This window comes from Manihot esculenta, chromosome 15, assembly GCF_001659605.2.
Source record: "Manihot esculenta cultivar AM560-2 chromosome 15, M.esculenta_v8, whole genome shotgun sequence".
Classification (NCBI taxonomy): Eukaryota; Viridiplantae; Streptophyta; class Magnoliopsida; order Malpighiales; family Euphorbiaceae; genus Manihot; species Manihot esculenta.
The window spans coordinates 2,104,253-2,126,231 of record NC_035175.2 but is presented as its reverse complement, the minus strand read 5'-3'; the positions used below and the strand labels follow the sequence as shown (position 1 = coordinate 2,126,231).

General features: G+C 34.3%; 3 protein-coding genes across 3 annotated transcripts; 2 read left to right on the top strand and 1 right to left on the bottom strand.

Annotated features, from left to right (window-relative positions):
• Positions 1 to 865: 865 nt before the first annotated feature.
• Positions 866 to 2,528, top strand: LOC110601405 (probable membrane-associated kinase regulator 1). Its single transcript, XM_021738526.2, has one exon. The coding sequence runs from the start codon at positions 941 to 943 to the stop codon at positions 1,961 to 1,963; it is 1,023 nt and encodes a 340-aa protein (XP_021594218.1). The 5' UTR covers positions 866 to 940; the 3' UTR covers positions 1,964 to 2,528.
• Positions 2,529 to 13,983: 11,455 nt separating this feature from the next.
• LOC110602704 (histone acetyltransferase KAT6B) lies at positions 13,984 to 15,035 on the top strand. Its single transcript, XM_021740292.2, has one exon. It carries the CDS (start codon positions 14,208 to 14,210, stop codon positions 14,907 to 14,909), a length of 702 nt encoding a protein of 233 aa, XP_021595984.1. The 5' UTR covers positions 13,984 to 14,207; the 3' UTR covers positions 14,910 to 15,035.
• Positions 15,036 to 15,665: 630 nt separating this feature from the next.
• Positions 15,666 to 21,585, bottom strand: LOC110601247 (leucine-rich repeat receptor-like serine/threonine-protein kinase At2g14510). The gene is made up of 9 exons (XM_021738313.2): positions 21,292 to 21,585; positions 20,662 to 21,208; positions 20,110 to 20,570; positions 19,809 to 19,944; positions 19,633 to 19,704; positions 19,485 to 19,553; positions 18,986 to 19,057; positions 16,194 to 16,265; positions 15,666 to 16,091 (listed from the first exon to the last, which is right to left on the bottom strand). The coding sequence occupies exons 1-9, from the start codon at positions 21,368 to 21,370 to the stop codon at positions 16,049 to 16,051; spliced, it is 1,551 nt and encodes a 516-aa protein (XP_021594005.1). The 5' UTR covers positions 21,371 to 21,585; the 3' UTR covers positions 15,666 to 16,048.
• Between the last annotated feature and the right edge of the window lie 394 nt (positions 21,586 to 21,979).

Here is a 21,979-nt window from a genome sequence, read left to right as displayed (position 1 = left end):
TTTCGGTGCTTTGAACGGCTGAAATGAATGTTGTTTTTGGATTTGAGCTCTTTTTAATTCGATGTAATTAAGGTAAGAACTAAGTAACGCATCAAATGCTTAATCATGAAGTCGACACAGTAAAAGAAAAAACTAGAAATGGACTGATTCGCTTGTTGCTTGTATGTGCATGCCATGCATTGGTTTAAGCATCCAACTCCACGTTTAAGTCAATGTCCGTACCCTTGGATGAGTAGTTAATTGTTAGCTAGAGGCAGTGTTTTGGAAAATGTGATTAACCTTAAAATCATTGCGTCTCTATCAAGTGAGAGCCAGCAAGAGGATGAGTGAGATCTCTATTATCGCTGTCCTATTTTAATAACAAAAACTTCCAGCATTAATTTGTATATTTGTTATTGAAAAAGCCAGAGATCGATGTGCAGGTAAAAAATGCCTATTGAAGGTGGACTATACAACTGTGAAATGGGGCAGCAGGTACTGAAGATGATGATCACTCGCACTCATCACACTAACTACAGCATTCTGAATGGAGGATTCTGTCCCGGAGTAAAATAAAAAAAACGTTATTTATCACCCACGATCTAACCCCACCTTTCACGTTTAGGGCACGTGACGCTTCCGCTGCATGCAAATGCAATCACACAAACACAAGAGAGAGATGGGGGAAAGAGACGTTCCAAGCTCCCATGTGACCCCTCCCACCGTTACCCAGATCAAGGAATTCGATACACTAACAGCTAAATAACGTACAGCACAAAAAAATTTGGACCACAATTACTGGTGGGTGGTGGCGCTTGTTTTCCACTCTCCAGAATGGAGAGTGAGGTCAAACAAAGCCTCCATCTATATAATCATATCGATCTTACCTCTCAATCAATTTTGCTTCTCTCTCTCTCTCTGGCTTTGCTGATCTTATGATGCAGATAATGTAGCAGCAAAGATGGGGAAGAGAAGAGAGAAAGACTTGAGATCGTCCCAAACTCTACCTTCATCACCTTCTCATTCTTTCTCTTCCTCTTCTTCCTCAGATTTTGAGTTCACAATCTCTTTGTCTCCACGCAAATCATCCACAGCTATATGCCCAGCTGATGAGCTCTTCTACAAGGGCCAGCTCTTGCCTCTGCATCTCTCCCCTCGTATTTCCATGGTCCGCACAATACTCTTAGCCTCTTCAAGCACTTCCTCCTCTTCAGATACCACTACCACTGCCTCTCGCGACTCTACCGGCAGCTCCAATGAATCCACCTCCTCCTTCAGTAGTGATCTTGTCTTGCTCGGAGAATGTGACTCTTCAAGACCCAGTTCTGTCACCGAAGACGATGAGTTCAAGCGGCTTAACAACGTTTACCCTCATTTTCAAAGCCACGTTAATTTGAGTTCTCAGATCAAAAAGAGCAATAAATACTTCTCCTTGTCGAGATTCTCCTCTGTGTTCAAGAAAGAGCCCAAAAACCGTGAAAACGATGCGGTGTCTGGTTCTTCAGTAAAGAGAATGAGCGCGACAGCAAAGGAGGTGATAAGGAAGTACTTGAAGAAAGTGAAGCCATTATACGAGAAACTTTCTCAGAAACAACAGCAAAAAATGGCAGGAGTAAATCCAATGCCAGCAGCACCTATAAGCAGCGTCTCATTCTCCATCAAATCAGAAAGATCTGATGACTCTGTCAAGAACGCAAACAAAGAAAGCAACCGAGGATTTTCTCACTCTTTCTCAGGAAATCTGAGGTACCCAAGAAGGAGAAGCTGCGTTTCAAGCTGCCCATCATCCATGAGGTCATCACCCAGCCACTCTGGCGTGCTATGTAGAAATGGGTTCGCAGGCTCAGGCACAGGCAGCAGAGTTGGCATGTACTACGCAGATAATTCATCAATGGAAGAATTGCAGAGTGCCATTCAAGGTGCAATCGCTCACTGCAAGAACTCCATGATGCAAAGCAAGACTATGATGAGTAATGAAATCTAATTAAATATTGTTAATTAATGTTTAAGATTTAACTGAAGAAATTAAGCTAAATTTAATTCAATCAGTTCTAGTGACATGCATGTGGAGCAGTAATTAATTGTGCTTTTACAAGGTCGATAATAGTGCTGTTTAACTAATAACTTGTTTCCAGATTCCAGTATTATTTTAAGCTTCAATATGTCAATTTCTAGTTTGTTTTCTGTGTGTGAGCTTGATGCATTATATAAACTTGAAGAAATTGTGGGGTGGAACCTGGGGGTCTTGCTTTTTGTGCTTGGTGATTTATGTTGCTTTGTTTTGGAAATGGGGATGCACCTACTCTCATTTTAGACTTTTTTTTTTTTTTTTTGGGTTGGGTTTTATGATGAGGCGGAGTTTTATATGATTTTGTCGTTTAAGAAAGAAGAATTATTTGTGGGTCCATGTGCTGAAGAGTAAATGAAGGTTCAGGCTCGCTCTCTGGAATCTCTGATACGGGATAGGACGGTGTATTTATTAAAAGAAAAATATTGCGACTAGTATTATAAGAAGCAGCGTTGCAGTTTCTCTTTGCCACCTTTTCAAATTTCAAATTTGCATTTATATATATATATATATATGTGAATATGAATTAAATGTGAAATATGTTAGGTATATCCAATTGGCAATTTATAGGTACAACCCAAGTACCTTTTACGTCTTAAATTAATAAATATAATTATTATAATAATAAATTTATTATTTTATCTAATATATAATCATTTTATATTATTGTATTATTTAAAATTAATAAATTTTATCTGATAAATATTAAAGTTAATAAATAATTATCTCAACAAAAAAAAAAGATAATTTGAGCGGATGAAAAAATTATAGCTTTTCAGACAGACAGAAAATTTATGTTGAACTACTTCAACCTTTAATGAAACAAATGCTTGTAATGATGCATTAAATTGTAATCCATTTAGCTTAGAGCCCTTCTTCTCAAATTTTTTATGCACTCAAATAAATATTACTAATTAATAATTTTATTTTTTTATGCACCCAAATAAATATACTAAATAAGTTTTATATTTTTTTTTTCGATGCAAATTTTTCTCTGTGGTCTTTTTATGGTTCGATGGTCTCGCCTTCCCCATGGAAGACGATCTGCATCAATTGACTATTGATGAAAAAGAAAATGTTGTTGTCTCTCTTAAGAGCTCCCATATTTCACCCACAATCATAAGCTAGACCCTCAGATTCCACCCCACAATCGTAAGTGATGATTGCTTCTCAGTCAATAGACAATAATTTGGAGGAGACCTTTCGTTAATGTGGGAGAATTATAAGTCTGTTTCTGTGGTTGGTTTTTTTTCAAATTTTATTGATTCGGTTGTTTCGGAAGGTAATTTTCAATTGAGGTTTACTAGTTATAATGGGTTTCCGGAATCGCAACGACGACGTCAGTCTTGAAACCTTATTCGAGCTTTATCACGTAGAAACTCTCTTTCGTGACTTTGTTCGAGAGATTTTATAAAGGATATGTGATATGCCATTTGACTATATCTGCAAAATCCTGTAAAATCCCGACTATATCTGTAAAATCCTGTAAAATCCCGTTAGAATAGTTCTTTTAACTAATTGTTAACACACACTCCTTCTTTACTTAGGACTATGACTCTGTATATATATATATGTAAATTGCAGTAGTGAAAGGAATACATATATATATAAAAATTACAGAGGCAGCTTCAATCTTGAGCTCCTCTTCCAAACGAATATTTGTTTTTGCCGGCTTCTTCGATCCTCTTGATGGTATCAGAGCCAGGTTCGATATTTGTTAGGTTTTAATTTACAATTTCACGATGATGAATCCGGAAGATTTGGCAAAAATCATTGCCGCTATCAATACCAAGAATACTGAAGAAGATCCTTATTATGTGAGCAATTCTGAGGCTCCAGGATTTAGTCTTGTGAGTACTCCCTTGAAAGGACCAAATTACCTTTCTTGGAGTAGGTCGGTACAAATAGCTCTTCGAGCTAAGAAAAAGCTGGGATTTATCAATGGGAAGATTAAAGCACTAGCGCCTGAATCAGAAAATTACGATAAATGGATGACAGCTGATAGTATGGTGGTTTCATGGTTGCTAAATGCCATGTCAAAAGATATATCTGATGCTTTTGTGTTTTGTAAGAACGCAAAGGCTCTTTGGGATGAGTTGAAACAACGATACGGCGAAAGTAACGGGCCAATGATCTATCAGATTGAGCGAGATATTGCTGGTTACAAGCAGAGCAACAGTACTGTGACAGAATATTACACGAATTTGAAGAAGAAGTGGGATGAATTGTTATGTTTGGCTCCATTGCCTGTTTGTTGTGAAACAGGTACTGCTATTACAGATTATGAAAACAATAGGAGATTGATGCAATTTTTAATGGGATTAGGAGATGAATATGATAATGTTAAAAATCAGATTCTTCTCCAAGATCCGTTGCCACCTATCAATAAAGCATATTCAATGATTATGAGCGTTGAAAAGCAAAGAGAAGTCCAAACAGATAGCTCGACTTCAACTGAGACAGCTGCAGTAATGCTTGCTAGACGAAATTATTCAGGTGGTCGAAATAATGCTGGTTCTGGAAATAATAGGAGCTATTCTTCTTTCCGTAAAGAAGAAAAGAAGAAACAATACTGCACTAAATGTAAGAATGGAGGTCATACTGTGGATGATTGTTTTCTAATTCATGGGTATCCAGATTGGTTTCTTACTATGCAGGAAAAGAAGGGTATTGATATTAGTAAATACCACAGAGCTAACAATGTCATTCGAGGTGCAGTGGATGAGACCCCTTTGAAATCAATAGTGCAGCAGCAAAAGGGAGCAGAAAATGTTGACAAAGGGATGGCAGAATTCTTTCAACATGAATTTCAGAAATTTATCAAATCCAAGAGTGGCAGTGCTGATCAGGAAGATGGGGATGTCAGACAAGTGAACTTTGCAGGTATTTTGCTCAATTCAGTATTTTCTAGCATTAATTTTAATTGCAAGGAAAATTGGATAGTTGATAGTGGCGCAACCGATCATATCACACCTCATCTCCATTTTTATGATCGAGTTGTTCAATTGAACCCACCCAAAACCATTAGGTTACCTGACAATTCAACCAGATCGGTTACTCATATTGGTACCATTAAACTAAATTCCAGAATTATTTTGTACAATGTTCTCTATGTCCCTTCATTCAGCTGCAATTTGTTGTCTGTGAGTTTGCTTACTCGGACTTGTCGAATGTCTGTGCACTCATTTCCCGAATATTGTTTATTCCAGGATTTACAGACTGAAGAGGTTTTGGCCAAAGGAACTGTCTTTGACGATCTTTATTATTTGACAGCAGACTCTTTTAATAGAGTTAGTAATTGTAATTCTGTTAATCGTTGTTTTGAGCATAATAAACATTTGGCAATGCTTTGGCATTCAAGGCTAGGACACGTTTCTTTTAAGAGATTGAAGCATGTGGATGGAGTAGTTAAATGTGATTACACTGAGCTGATGTGTCCTGTATGTCCAGTTGCAAAACAAACTAGATTATCATTTCCTACTAGTTCTATTTCTACTACAGATGTGTTTGATCTTATCCATGTTGATTTATGGGGACCGTATAAGTTGACATCAGTTACAAATGCTGTTTACATGCTCACTATTGTTGATGATTATAGTCGGTTTTGCTGGACATATATGTTAAAAACAAAAGCTTAGGTGTTGATTGCTTTGAAGTCTTATTTTTGTTATGTGCTCACACATTATGACAAGAAGATCAAGATTATGCGTACTGATAATGGGACTGAGTTTGTCAATTCTGCATATAGTTCTTTTCTACAGGAACAAGGCACTTTGCATCAACGTACTTGTCCTTATACTCCACAACAAAACGGGGTAGTAGAGCGGAAACACCGCACCTTATTAAACATAGCTAGAACCTTGTTTTTTCAATCTAAGCTTCCACCTCATTTTTGGTCTGAATTATTGTTAGCAGCAACTCATATCACTAACCGTTTGCCGTCCGAAAATTTGCAATGGAAGACTCCCTATGAAAGATTGCATGGTAAACAGGTTAATTATGGGTATTTTCGAACCATAGGATGCCTTTGTTATGCTACAAATACTGTACCTCATAAAACAAAATTTGCTCCAAGAGCTTTTCCATGTGTCTTGTTAGGATATGCTCAAAACCAAAAGGCATATAAGTTATTTTGTCTCACCACCAAAACCATTATTTCTTCACGTGATGTTATTTTTATGGAAAATATTTTTCCTTTTCATTTTGATCAACCTACAGATGCCACAAATTTTGTTTTGCCTACTTGCATTTCTGATACTGATTATACACCACCATCATCCGCCACTGATATTCAAATTGTCGACTCTGCCCCTGCACTTAGTACAGAATCCACAGTTACTGACACCAATGTTCCTTCGGGTAATGACGGTCCCATTTCTTTGGAAGGTGAGACAGCTTTGCAAATAGTTCCTGCACCTCCATCACAGGTTCGGCGCAGTACAAGGTCAAAGAAACCTCCTGCCTGGTTCGATGATTATGTTACCAATACTTCTTCCACTTCCCGCATAAATTTTTCCTCTTCCCACGTCACTTTTATTGCCAATCTATCTAAAGTTAAAGAGCCTTGCAATTATAATGATGCTAAAAATAATTTGAATTGGGTGAATGCTATGCGTACTGAATTGGATGCTTTAGAAAAAAATAATACTTGGATATTAACTGCTTTGCCTCCTAATACTAAACCTGTTGGTTGTAAGTGGGTGTACAGGGTTAAATATCATGCAGATGGAAGCATAGACCGCTACAAAGCTAGACTCGTTGCCAAGGGGTACAATCAGTTATTGGGTCTAGATTATAATCAAACATTTTCTCCGGTGGCCAAACTTGTTACTGTGCGTGTTTTCTTGACTGTGGCTGCTGCATATTCATGGCACGTTAAGCAATTAAATATTAATAATGCATACTTGCATGGCTTTCTTGATGAGGACATTTATATGCAAGTTCCTCCTGGTTATGACAAAGCTGAAGTCGGGCAAGTTTGTAAGTTGCAACGATCACTTTACGGGTTGAAGCAAGCTGGCCGACAATGGAATAAAGAATTAACCGCAAGTTTGCTGTCCCAGGGGTTTCAACAGTCTTCTTTTGATCATTGTCTTTTTACGAAAGGTACCGGAGATACTTTTATTGCTCTCTTGGTTTATGTTGATGATTGTTTGATTGCTAGTCCATCTGCTGCACTAATTTCTTCCTTGAGGCATTATTTGGATAAGAAATTCACCATTAAGGATCTCGGTGATGTCAAGTATTTTTTGGGCATTGAAGTCGCACGCACTGATACTGGCATGATGTTAACTCAACATAAGTTCATCACTGATATTATTTCTGATACTGGTTTGCAAGATGCCAAGGTTGCAGGCAGTCCTTATATCCAAGGTGTTAAATTAACGGCGGACATGGGACAGCCATTGCAAGATGTTGAGAGTTATAGACGACTTGTTGGTCGCTTACTTTATTTGTCCATGACACGCCCTGATATTAGTTATGCAGTTCAGCAACTTAGCCAATTCATGCAAGCTCCACGCGCTATGCATCTCAAGGCTGCTCTTACTGTGGTTAAGTACTTGAAGGGTACAAGTTTTATTGGCTTATTTTTACCAGCTACCAATGATCTCAAAATTCGGGCATTTTCTGATGCCGATTGGGCGACCTGTACAGATTCTCGTCGTTCCATCACAGGATATTGTATTTTTCTTGGCACCTCTTTGGTTTCTTGGAAGACTAAGAAGCAATCTACAGTTAGTCGATCTTCTGCTGAATCTGAGTATCGAGCTATGGCTACTACCGTTTGCGAGCTTCAATGGTTAACTTCTCTTTTGACAGATTTTCATATTTCTGTTGTTAAACCTATACCACTTCATTGTGATAATAAGGCTGCTATTCATATAGCTGCCAATCCTGTGTTTCATGAACGCACCAAGCATATTGACATTGATTGTCATGTGGTTCGGAATCAAATACAAGCTGGTCTTATTCACACACCATACCTTCCTTCATCCCTGCAGTTGGCTGGCATGTTCACCAAGACTTTACCTTCCCATTCTTATCATGATTTTGTTTCCAAGCTTGGATTGGTTGATTTTTCATCACCTCCAGCTTGAGGAGGGGGTATAAAGGATATGTGATATGCCATTTGACTATATCTGCAAAATCCTGTAAAATCCCGACTATATCTGTAAAATCCTGTAAAATCCCGTTAGAATAGTTCTTTTAACTAATTGTTAACACACACTCCTTCTTTACTTAGGACTATGACTCTGTATATATATATATGTAAATTGCAGTAGTGAAAGGAATACATATATATATAAAAATTACAGAGGCAGCTTCAATCTTGAGCTCCTCTTCCAAACGAATATTTGTTTTTGCCGGCTTCTTCGATCCTCTTGAGATTTTAATGATTTATGCTCGAGATATGAGAAAAAAATAGTATCTTTGCCAAATTATCTTATGCAGGGGTTTAGACAGGCACTTGAGGAGTGTTTTTGCCAAATTATTTTACGCAGTGATTTGATTTTGAATGATTGTAAATTTTTATTAGACTCTATAACTGATATTTCTGGTAGATGGATTCGTCGTAATGCTACTCTAACTATTTATACTTTGACTAGAGAAATTATCAGGTATAATCGTCTCTCTATTTGAGATGATGTATCTCTTTGTTTGACTTTGTTTAATGGAATTTTATTAATACTTGCTTTCAAAAAAATAATTTTATTTTTTTTAAAAATAATTTATCTAAAATATCCTTTAAATAATTATATTTGTTTATATTAATATAAAATAATTTAAAAATTAATAAGAGTATATATAAAAATAATAATCGATGACCGATGAGTTTCTGACATTCAGATTGAAGTCGAGCCCTTCAAAAAAGAGATAGACTCAAAATTCATTAAAGCTCTCAAATCAAACTGATCTATCAACACATTATTCAATTTGCAGCAAGAGCATACTAGACTGATCAAGAGTTCAGACCTACTTGAAAAGAGTCTAGTTTGTTTGATTTAATAGAGAGTAAAAAGAGTAAGTCCACCTGTACTATGGTCATATCAGTACGCGCATCAAAAAAATTAAATAGATGTTTGACGAGAATGGACAGACAGATACACCCGTACATATAATTTTGCGTGATAAAAATATATGGCATTATAATAAAGTGGTGTTTATCCATCACTAAACCGTAATAAAATAATAATAATAATAATAATAAAAGATAACATAACCCAAATTAAGTTTACAGACTCAAAAATCTTTTTTTTACTCTAAATTTTAGAAAATTAATAATTAATATTATTTTAAAATTATCAAAGAGATAGGTAAATTGAAATAGGGGTAGATTTAAAGTGGGGCAAAGCCCCCGTAATTTTAATTATATATATTTATTATTTTTAATATTATTCTCACTAAAAAATAAAATCTTGCTCTCATATATTCAAAATTTTCATTATAACTATATACAAATTTTATTATTGACTATTTGGAAATAAAATTTTCTTTCATTAATTTATTAAATTCTCATTTATTATACTCTAAATAAATATTAAATTTTATTTTTATTGACTTTGATAAATTAATATTTTTTCTATACTCATATGTTTAACCTATTAATAAGTATTTCTAAATAAATCTGAAAAGTTTTAAATTTTATTTCTCTAAATTTTAATTTTCAATTCAAAAAAAAAAGTATTTTCTCTAACTCAGTAATTACTCATTTAAAACATATATAATATAACTTATTTGACTATATATTTAGATAAATAATTTTTTTAAAACATTACACAGTAAAATTAATTTAACTATAATATTTTTTTAAAACATATATATTGTTTTGATCCATCATAAAAATTTTATTAAAATAAATTTAAACCAGCTTCGATTAAAATCAAGATAGAAATAAACATTTCAGCTCGATTTCAAATTTTTTAAAATGGAAACACTAATACAAATTTAATTGGTATAAGAAATCAAACGGCCTCCATATCCTTATCTGTCCTATAGGTCCACGTGTATGGTTACAAATTACAATGAATTCGATGGTACAAGTACCTTTTGGTGATATAGATAATACGGCTAGGACATCCGTCCACATCTATTTTCAGACCACGATATTTCCTTTGGCCTTGATATGGTACGCATGCCCCACCCCAACTCTCATGGGTCCCTACCCATCAGTAGCATGTATTTTCCTTTTATTAATAAATGGTTATCGATTGGTGTACATAAAAATAATAAAAAAATTATACTTGATATTTTTGGCGGTGAAATTAATTAGGTTCGTGCGATTGATTTATACATGAACATGTTAAAAATGAGGAACATTGATAAATATCTGTTTACCTTTTCTTGGCTAACATTCAATTGATTGTTCAGATCATATCTAAATAAAAAATATCTGTTTGTTTTTCTATTTTGTCATTTTTAAAGTTGTCAAAAATCTTCTCTTTAAAAAAATCACATTACTGATGGATCTTTACAGACATGAAGAAACGGGGATGAATTATCTCTTTTTAACGTTTTCAATTTTCAAAATTGAATTAAACTCATTGGACAATAATTTTCAATCTACATCTTGGACGATTGTGATTAGTTAGTTGCTACCTTTTCATCCTACTTATTTTAAGTTTTTTTCTTTTCATTAGCTTTTTCTTTTTTAAATAAATTTATTAAATAAAAAAATCTCAAATTTTATTGGCTAAAATTTTAAAATTAAAATATAAATATAAAAAAAAGGTAAAAATTGAAATTGAAATTGAAATTGAAATTGAAGTATAGGTAGTGATGAAAATTGGAAACAAGTAGCCTAAGTTTTCGCGCGGGGCATGCAGCTGCACCTGAAGCAGCACAGTGATAGAGACAGAAGCTGTGGCATTGGAACTGAGTTCAAATCTAATGTTAACATCAAACTTTGGATTAACCACTTGTCATTTAATACAAAGTTTCACATTTTTGCAGAGACAGCTCACATGTCATAGATCTCTCCTCCCTCCCACCAATCTTCGTGGTCCTCTCCTCTCTTCACTTCTCTTATCCACGTGTCTCAGGATAAACCATATAGGAGACTTGAGGGTACACATCTTGGATGGCATCACTTTCAGGTCCTATTGATTACTTCCTTATCCGATTAAAAACTAAAAAGGTTTATTTTACTAAAAAAATTAAAAACTATTTATTTGAATGCATGAAAAGTCTTTTAAGATCAGCTGAAGAAAACAAAAATTGATTAAAAAGATGAGTGATTATAAATTAAAAAGTAATAATAATTAAGTGTTGGCACATATTCTAAGTTTGGTCAAAGTCAAAACAATTCAACAACTATATATTAATTAAATTACATGAAAAAAAAGAGGGAAGATTTATATGAAATAACATCTAAAAACAAGGTGTTTGGTGATGTTAACAGCTAGGCTTTGCATGAAAACAGACTAAAAACCATGCATTTTAATTAATTAATTTTATTATTATTATTTTTCACAGACATATGACCCACTTGGCTTGCTTTGCCTTTGGAGTTGTTTTTTTTTTTTTTGAAAAAAAAATCTTTATAATGACCTACAGAGTCACTTCTTTTTCCTATTTGTAAAGAGGGGACTGGGGGAATAGAGATTTAAATTTTAATTTACTATATTAATTGTCAATCACTTTTAATTTGTCAAAACATCTAGAATTTTCTGATATAATGTATCCTTAATACATATTACACTATTACAAATTAAATATTATTCAATTATTTTTAAACAAAAAATTTATTCTTCAACTTGTATATTTTTTTAATAATACAATACCATTCTATTTACCAAAGTCTACTAATACAAAAAGATTAGAGTTCAACCACAAAATGTAAAAGAATAAGTAAAATAATTTTAATAAAATAAAATAAAATTTGGTATACAAATTTCATACTCAAAAACTTAAATTTAAAATCTATGACTCAAATTCAAATAAGATCAAATCAGCACAAGAATTTAATATCTACCGCCGTCTCATTGTTTGACATATCGACCAAATCGAAAGAAAAAAGAAATCACTATCATCAACACTAAATTTAAATGAAAAATGAGGCAATATGAAAAAAAGATAAAAAAGTACAAAAAATAATTTTGTATGCAATCAGATTTAAGACGAAAGGGATTCGACTAGACGAGTAACGACTCAAGACAAGAAAGAAGACACCTATTATCAAGGCCAAAGAAAACGTAATCACCAGATGCATCAATGCGGTTTCAGAAATTCCAGCGACTATCAACAAAGGAAGTACTTTGTACTGGTAAAAGTAAAATCATTGGCTTTATTCAGATTTAAAAAATAATCTCGTGATGAACAATAAAATTTATAAAAGAAAAATCAAAGCAAATTAAAAAAGAAAAACCGTCGACTATTTCTAAAGTGGATAGATTAGAGAAAATGAAAGTGATCCCTATTTGAAGGCAGAAAAAAAATTTTTTAACAAATTAGAAGAGATGTAAAGAGAAAACAAAAATAAGAAAAATAGAGAAAAAGCCCAAAAACAATCGAAAACCAACGGCCTTCCCTTCTAACGATCCTAGCCCTTGCTCTCCTTTTCTATTCTTTTCTCTATTTTTTTTCTCTCATCTTATAATATTATTCTTAACTTATAATCTATTGTTTTAAAAAATAAAAGTGATTTATAATTTAACATTTAAAAAAAAAAACTTATGGTTATGAGATTGAGAGCGTTTCTTATTATTATTATTATTATTATTATTATATTTTACTAAATATAAATAAATTATGCAGTATTTTATTTTTTAAAGAGAAGGGAATTCGTTTTCTCTTCATTTAATCTCAAAAAATTCAAATTAATATATAATAGCTTAAAAAAACTTAAATTAATATACTTTTCTATTTCATAATTTTTATCTATTTTAAAAATATTAAATTTTATTAAATATTCAATAACTTTTGAGAAACTTTTTAAAAATAAAATTAAATAAAATTATAATAGTTAATTTATATGTTATTATATATAAAAAAGATAATGAATAATAATTTTAAAATATTATAAAAATGAATAAAAGTTATGAAACGAAAGCAAAATATATAATATATTTTGATTAATTATATTTATGTGATGAATTTAGTGATTGAGTGACAGAAATAGTAAGTTCAACTTCTTTTAGAAAGATTTGATTGTGACATTACAGTTGATTGATTCAGTAAAAAAATCCAGAATTAAGATCATAAAAGCTCATTAAGACATCTACTTCCAGAAGCTAAAAAGCAGTAAATAATGTAAAATTAGCTTGTTTATCACATGTTTGGTCTGTTGTTTATTGGGTCTGTTAAAGCTTAAACATTGTTGTCTCCCTCAATAATACAACCAAGGCAAGGCTACAGATAGATTATTGCTTCAAATAATACAATATTGAAATTAATCAAAAATCAAAATTAATATAATAACAAAAAAGATTACTCTTATGTTTATAACTAGTTGTCTGTATTTAATTAGACCAGGAAGCTTTTTAAGCATTGGCCATTGACCCATATTTCTCCATAGGTCAATAATGCCCTTGAATTGAATGGAAAATTGCATGTCCTACCTCCTGAGGCCAAACTTTTAGAAGGTTAACTTGGTCATTCACTTGTATCTTATACATCCTTGATTCTGCTGTCACATGGCAAAAAATTACTCGCATGTGACCACATCCACATGCGCTTGAAGTTATGAAAAAAAAAAAAAATCCTTCCTGGAGTCAATCTTATCTTTGACTGATCCGACTTCATTATTATCCATTGATATTAGGTTTAAGCAAAACCTATCGCAGGTTAAAAAACTTATTATAAATATTAATATAGATCATAAAATTTAATATATATTTGAAAATGTAGTATTGTTTAAAAAAAAAAGGTGAAAAAGTAAATGAATGAAGCTCTAGTGTTTAGTTTGGAAGGAGTGGATGTGATTGTGATGTCCCCATAATCCTAAGCTCAGTTGCTGGGAGTTCAACAGACCACAATCATTTTTTATAATCTCACCCTCTAAAAATTATTACTAACAGTAACAATTACTCCTAATAAGCATCCTCTTCCCCTTATATATCACAAATCCCATGCACCTCTTACTACCACGCCAACTTCACAATTAAACTCTCTTAAATTCTTCTTCTTCTTCTTCTAAGAAAAAGGAAAGGAAAAAAAAAAAATGGTCTCCCTAGAAACGGTTCAAGCATCCATGGATCAAACTTCTAGTCCTCGAATTTCTTTCTCTGCAGAATTTCTTGATGAAAACAACTTCATTTCCATTACTCCAAACCCACAAGACCAAAAAATGGAAAGAGAAAAGGCAAGAAATGCAGAATTTGAGTTTCTCTCAAGCAACATGAGTAGCCATACCATGTTAACTGCAGACGAGCTTTTTTTTGAAGGGAAGTTACTTCCCTTCTGGCAAATGCAGCAGTCTGATAAACTCCATAAAATCAGTCTCAAGGGTAAAGAGAATGAGGAGGAGGAAGAAGAAGAAGAAGAAGAAGAAGAGGAGGAGGTGAACAAGGAGGAGCCTAGGATAAATTGGTATCTTGATGATGACCCATCTCCAAGGCCTCCAAAATGTACTGTTCTCTGGAAAGAACTGCTGAGGTTAAAGAAGCAACGTCCTTATCTATCACCATCATCATCTTCCTCCTCAACATCATCTTCTTCCAGCTCCCTAGCCGATATCGTTACCACAGAAGAAGGGAAGGCTGGCTCTGGAAAGCAAGGGAAAAGGGTGAAGAAAGGATTGGAGAGAACAAGATCAACCACTATTAGGATAAGGCCAATGGTAAATGTGCCTATTTGCACACACGTGAAGAGCAGTTCCTTGCCACCTTTGTTTCCCCTTAAGAAGGGGAGATTAGAAAGGTGATGTGGAGAATGTGGGTAGCCCAAACTTGTCTCTGTTCTATAGGATTGTGTCTAATATGTTGATTTCTCTTATCAGTTCTTTCATTTCATTTCAATTTCAGACTTTGCCTATCTGTTTCTATGTTTAGCTCATTGTTAATTACGATGGATCTGGTAAATTATAATGTAAATGTGATGAAATTGCATAAGTAATTGACCAAATATGTTGATTTTAGCTGTTGCTCTCCCTTTTTTCCCCTCTTTTGGGGGATAAGACAACCAGTTTCCTTCTTTCCAAAAATATACTAAGCAGAGGCCAGCACAAGGGCCTTAAATGAAATTAAAAATTAATTTTAGCTTCTTCTTTGGGTATTCAGAACTATCTGTGAGTAGAATGACTTGTGGATCAGAACTAGCAGGTGAGTGATCAGGGCACATGCCCACATGTGAGGATCGGCCAGAGGAATCTGATCAATGGTCTTGAATTGAAACTAAATGGAGGATCATGTGGCGTAATTCTGCCTACCCATTATTGAATATCTATGAGCTGTTATTGTTTGCTTACTTTGTAAACAAAGGAAACTTCACAACCCATTAAATTGAACACTGGCATATAGGAAGGAACTTGATGAAAGATTTCACCCACTGATATCAAAATCCATAGTAGCTATAAACAATAACAAAAAATAAATAAAAATTGACGATGATGAAGATGATGGCATCAAGAGAGGAAAAAGAAAAAGAACAAGAAAAAGATTCCTCGTGGCCTAGCAACAAATAGAATGTATGGGGTCATCGTTATATAGCAACTGCAACTAAATTACACGAAATTAAAACCACAGCAAATGATATATGGACTTGTATTTACAGAAAGGTTGATAGCATCATTCAGCTATGCTGTGTTAAAAGATAAAAAGAATCAGATTGAATTGATATGTACACCACTTCCAAGTACACAGTTGTGCATCCCCAACTTGAACGAGGAGCTTCTATAAGGTGAACCTCAAACCAGAGATAGTTGTTGCCGCAAAACTTACAGCTTAAAATTTTCAAAACTCTCAGATTTATAGACAAAATATATTAACACGTTATGATTGAAATCCAGTTTGATGATAAATGCATCCTGGTCAACTTTGCTTTGGATGCATTGATTTTGTTTGCTCAAGAAGGTGCTGGTGATGATAACTGATTTCCAGGAGAGGTCCTAACATTGAGAACAATTTAATTATTCAAATAAAATTGGCAAGTTATACTGCTTATAGATTAATACCAACTGACAAATCACGTAGCAAGAACAAAATTTTACCTAAGATCCAGCCCAGGTTTTCCAGTAAGGTTGTTTGGAATTTCACCAGTCAGATAATTGTTTTGTAAAAATCTGTACAAATGAAAGAACCAAGTCAGGTACAATGAATGAAAGCTGAACATATTACACATCCTATAAAAAAATTACGTAAGGAAATCACACAAAAATAAATGTGTGACTTTGCTGTTATTCAATGTATTTTTATCACAGCATTCCAAAAAAAAAGGCATCTTCAGAAGAAAGAGAAAACAAGTCAGCAGAATAATTGAAGTACAGCAGCTAAATGACTGAAAGCTTATAAAAGAGCAAAGAGCAACGCATACTTAATTTCCATACTTGACCAAACCAGTCAACCAGATAAAAATGGAAAGGACAATGAAATGCTTCAATAGTAGTATCCTTCCAATTCACACCAACAACAAATGCAGACCACATGGAAAGCCTGCAGTTTTCGCTACAAAACTATGATGGCTTTACGAGCAAAGCATAATTTTAGCTGAGATCATTCTTTCTCATATAGGCAAGAAACCATATGCAATAGATCTGGGGCATGGGTCCAATCATGGAAATTGGGTAGCCATCAAATGGGAACTAAATCATGCATAATTGAACTACTCAAACATCAGTCAAAATTCCATGCAATATGGGCATTTTGATCCAAAGATTTTGCAAGAAAAAAAATGGTTTCAATTTGCACTGGCACGGGTATGTCTCAAGCCAGCAATTGGTATTATACCAACTCAAAGAAAGCATGCTGCCATGCATCTCAATTATTCCCTGAAATAGCAACCTACGTGGCACTTATATGTCACAAATCCTTTACCCCCTACTCCAAAATAAATATGGTGCAAGAAATTCATCTTTAGCTGATAATTTCTTTTTTTTTTAAAAAAAAAACAATGATATGGTTTCCATGTAGGTTATCGTAGTCATGGAGAAAACAAAAATGCAATAACTGAACCCAAGACAATATTTCTTCAAAGAGTTGACTTGCTCAAATTCAAAAGTCTAAGATCAGGCTAAGATTTAGTTGAAGATCAATAATTTGTTAACTTGCTACCAGTATTGCTTCTTTGTATGCTTTCAGGGTATTGCTTGTTATTCTCTCTTAACATCTAAGGGTCCATCTTATCTCCACTTAATAACTCTAATGTTTTTCCAGTACTCAATTTTAGGCCTGAACTGAAATTAGGTCTACAACTGGGCATGAAATTTATTAGAAGTACAGTATATATATTTCCCATAACTGGTCAGCTTGATTTTGACACAATGAACACCTTCTCAAAAATAGTGAAAGCTTTCAGGTTTCAACATCATTTCCAATGCTTTATCAATCATAGAAACATTTTAAAGTTGGTTTTAGAACCACAGTGCATGTTATGGTATGTAAGTTTGCACTAGCTAACTGTGAATAGTTCCATTGGTCAGAGCCAATGATCAAGTTTTGATCATATAATTCATTATTTCATTTTCACCTAGATTTGAGGATGCTGCAAAGTTGACAAAGCTTATGAAAGAGGTCCTAAATCATGTTAGAAAACAAATGCAACGCCTTTTCATGACTGAATTGACTTAACCATAAAAGGAATCATAAGATATGGCAGAGACAAAAGGTGTAATCCATATATTTTCGGCCAAATTACCAAAAAAAAATTCTCATCTTTTCAACTTCTTGCATTTTAATCTAATAGTATTAACTTTGGCACAACAGGCCAATTTTTTAAAATCCGAAGGAATATTATCCAATTTTGAATTAATTTAGAGGAAGTATATTCTAAGAATGTAGCATGCCTTGCCTAGGTGGAGTTTGTTTATTATTAAATAGTGGAACCCACATACGCCATATCACTTACAAAAGAAAAAAAAAAAGCTTTTACCTCCCTCCCTCCCCTCTCCCTCTCTCTCTCTCTCACACACACATACGCACAAAGCTACATAAAGCTATCAATCTTTTTTGGTATAGAGGGGGGAAAAACCAACAACAAACTTAATTATTACGGTCACATTTCAAAAAAGATCACACACATAATGGTTCAATTTGTTTGTGGTCTTTATCTCCCTTTTGTACTAAAAAAAACCATAACCTTTTGTGTGTGAAAGAGGGGGGGAGGGGGGAGAGAAGAGAGAGATGAGGAGGAGGAATGGTGAGAGAGAGAGAGAGAGAGAGAGAGATAAATTTTTTATATTTTAAATGATGTAACATGTAAGTTACACCCTTTAATAATAAATGCCACCTAAGCATGCCAGATCAGCAAGAGACACTCCCCCAAATTCAATTTTAAAATTAGATAAATTTTCTTAAAATTTTAAAAATTTAGTTTATTGTGCTGAAATTAAAACTAGTAAATTAAAATGCAAATGGTAAAAAGGTGAGGATTTTATAGTAACAAGGCTATAAGTTTTGCATCCAACTTATGTCAGATAAAACTAGACATATAACAACTTGAATTTGACAAACTTCCTACTCCAAGAGATTAACCTCTTGGCAACAGAAAAGGCATTCCTCCTTAACTTACATGGTTTAGCCAGCATTCTTACTCTTAAGATAACCTGAATTTAGAGCTATCATTTATTAGTATAGGATTTCTAAAGGACTTTGATTCAGTATAATTAGCATAAACAGTTACAATCAGGAAACAATTAAAAGCTTATTGCATGGCACATGACTCGAAAGACGACGATATTGACTACTACACCTATGCAACCAGTAGCAGAGACAAGTAAAGAATATATACAATGACAAATAGAGACCCAAAGTCTGCATATTCTCTCAATGTGCATGTAAGACTTACAGTTCATGTAGATTCTTAATACTTCCAATTGAGAAGGGGATCTTTCCAGTGAATCGATTGTTTTCCAAGTGCCTTCAAGAAGGAAGTAAAGTCAGATAAGAAGTCCAAAAGAAACTACACACAATCAGCATTCAAAATATTTGCCCCCCGACGTTAAAAAAAAAAAATAAACAAGTTAGATGGTACTTACAACACACAGAATGATACAATATAATTAAACACCTAAAGTATCCTATCACTCTAAAACTAAAACCAATCACGTTGTACTTACCGCATACAGCATGGTACATTATAATTAAACCCCCTAAAGGGTGTTTCGAGTATTCTATCACACTAAAACTACAAGGGAAATAGGTTCAATCTGGAAACCATAATGCCATTGAAATGGTGCGTGTCTGCGTGATGTGCTTATATTCCATCTGGATTCTCGTTTGAGCACAAAATAACAACAACAACTATAATAATAACAAGAAGAAAAAAGGGGGAGGGGGGATCTTACAATGTTTGCAGCATAGTTAATGAACTGAGATCAGGTATTGAACCTGAGAAACTGTTATTTCCGAGCCAGCTGTCCGAAAAAACATAACATCATACATTAATTCCGGTTCAATTTCCATCCATACATGAATTTAATTTAGACAACCTACATGTCCGTCAATGCAGTCAATCTGGCAATACTTGGTGACACTGATCCTGAAATGCCCATGCTCGTCAGATTCCTGGAAACGAGATGGAAAGTTAAAGTGAATTGTTTGTGAAGCAATAACAACTGTTACTTAAAAAAAAAAATCTGTGTCATGAGTGATGACTAAGTTTGACTAACAATGTAACCACACGAATACGGGGACCCTCAGAGCATGTAATTCCAGTCCATGAATACTGACGAGGCATACAGGGATCACCACTCCAGTCAAATGGAGGGTTTTCGAGACTGCTTTTCAGTTTTTCCAAAGCGATTACTGGAACAAGAAATATAATTTAACCACTGCAATCCTTGAGAATGACAGACAAAGAAATACGGTGAAACTTGGAAGAACATCCTACAACAATTTATTATAGGAGACATACTAAATGAACTTCCAACTTCCACTCCACCTATCTTAAAACATTAAGTGGAACCATACCATCTCTTGTAAGAGTTCTTCCTCCAATCACCATAACCCCCAAAATCTCTCCAGCATTGATCAATGGAGCAAAGCTAGAAGCAGCTGAAGGAGTCAAAGTTACAGATGTTAGGCCGCCAAGAGGCCACTGCGTTGCAAAGACAGCAGTGCCTGCTTGTGCCACGCTCAAATTTTTGTAATATGTTACCCCATTTATGCTGACATTGAACCCTCTGGCAGACCCAACTGATAATTTACGATCATCTGCAAAGTATAAAGCAATGTAGTACAAGGAATTCTGAAGGGGAGCCAGAGGCCACCTCAACGCCAGGGGCCCAGATTGACTCGTCAACTTCGTTTCAAATACTTTCGACGGAGGAAGATTCCATATACCGGAAACGGATACATTTATGTTTTCCGATACGGTGAGATCTTTGTCCCCGTATGGCTCCCAAAACCGATCAAAGCGATCATCAGGGTATCTGGAAACAGCCAAAACTATCAAGCCTGAGCATACGAATTGAAACCGTTTCTTCAATATCCAATTTTCTATTAACTATTATTTTAACTCACCGAATTATGGATCCATTATATCCAAAACTGTGCCTGGCAACCAAGCTAAGGCCATATCGCTTAAAATCCGTGGAATTATACAACGAACCCCCCAAAACCACGAACTCCAATGCGGAAATAAACGGGTCTGAGTCAGTGTACGAATTTACCCCAATACACAAACTCATGGTCTTCCCTTGAGCCAGAAAAATCCCTTCATAATATGACGACATGCCGTTGGAATAATCCTCCGTTGTATTCACCCCACTCCATAAAGTTCCATCCACAATCTGATCGAACACTGGAGGCGCAGCATTGCCGTTGATCCCTCCATAGAAGTACGTTGTCCTGATCATGTACTTGGCGCCACGGTAAACCGGAACCACGTAGCAGAACTTGCGGTGAGCATTGTTCTTCATAGAGAATGATCGGACGGTAGAGAGGATAGGAGAAAGTACAGGAATAGTGAGGTTCTTGGGAGTCCCTACAGAGATAAAACCGGCGTCCGGAAGCCATTGGCGGCCGGCGATTACTGAAGGGGCTGTGGTGCCGCAATTAATTAGAGTACCTGGAAAATTTTACAGAAAAATAAGAAAAAGAAAAAGAAAGTATCTTCACGAACAGAAATGAAAAAGGAGCGTCAACTATTACCTCTGGGAGGAGGGAATTGAGAAAAAGAAAGAGACAGAAGAGAAAGGATTATAAAGAAGAGGAAGGAAAGAAAAGGCATAGCGGAGAATTGGAATGAAATGGCACAGAGAATATTAATTATTGAGAATGTCAGTAGTGTTTTGTTTGGAGGGTGCTTGAATGGGTGTTTGGAGAGTCTTGCAAGAAAGGAATAAAAGGGGAAGAGGGAGAGGAAAAGAAAGGAGAGGAATGGTAAGGTGAAGAGGCTGCAGTTCAAGTGTTTGTTACTTTGTTAGGCCGAGTTGGATGTGCGTTTGGTGGAGACTAACTAACTGGGTAGTTATGCTGTAGTTGTTACAAACGTTTTCCTTTTATTTATTTATTTATTTTAAATAAAAGAAAACGAAATTCTCAAACGTTTAACCACTTTTCTGGTTACAGTAATACATATAATATTTCAATAATTTAAAATATTTATTGTATGTTAAATTATGGTAATAATTAAATTTGCACAACTAATTTTGGGCGAGAATTATATAGAAATACATATAGTAAGAAAAAAAAATAGAAAATTGAAAAGATAAAATAGTTTTTTGTTTCTACGTTTAGATGGATGAAAAGTAAAAAAGTACAAATAAAAATGTATTTATTTTTTTTTATTTTGAAAAATATAAATTGCAATGAATAATTATATTTTCATAAATTTATT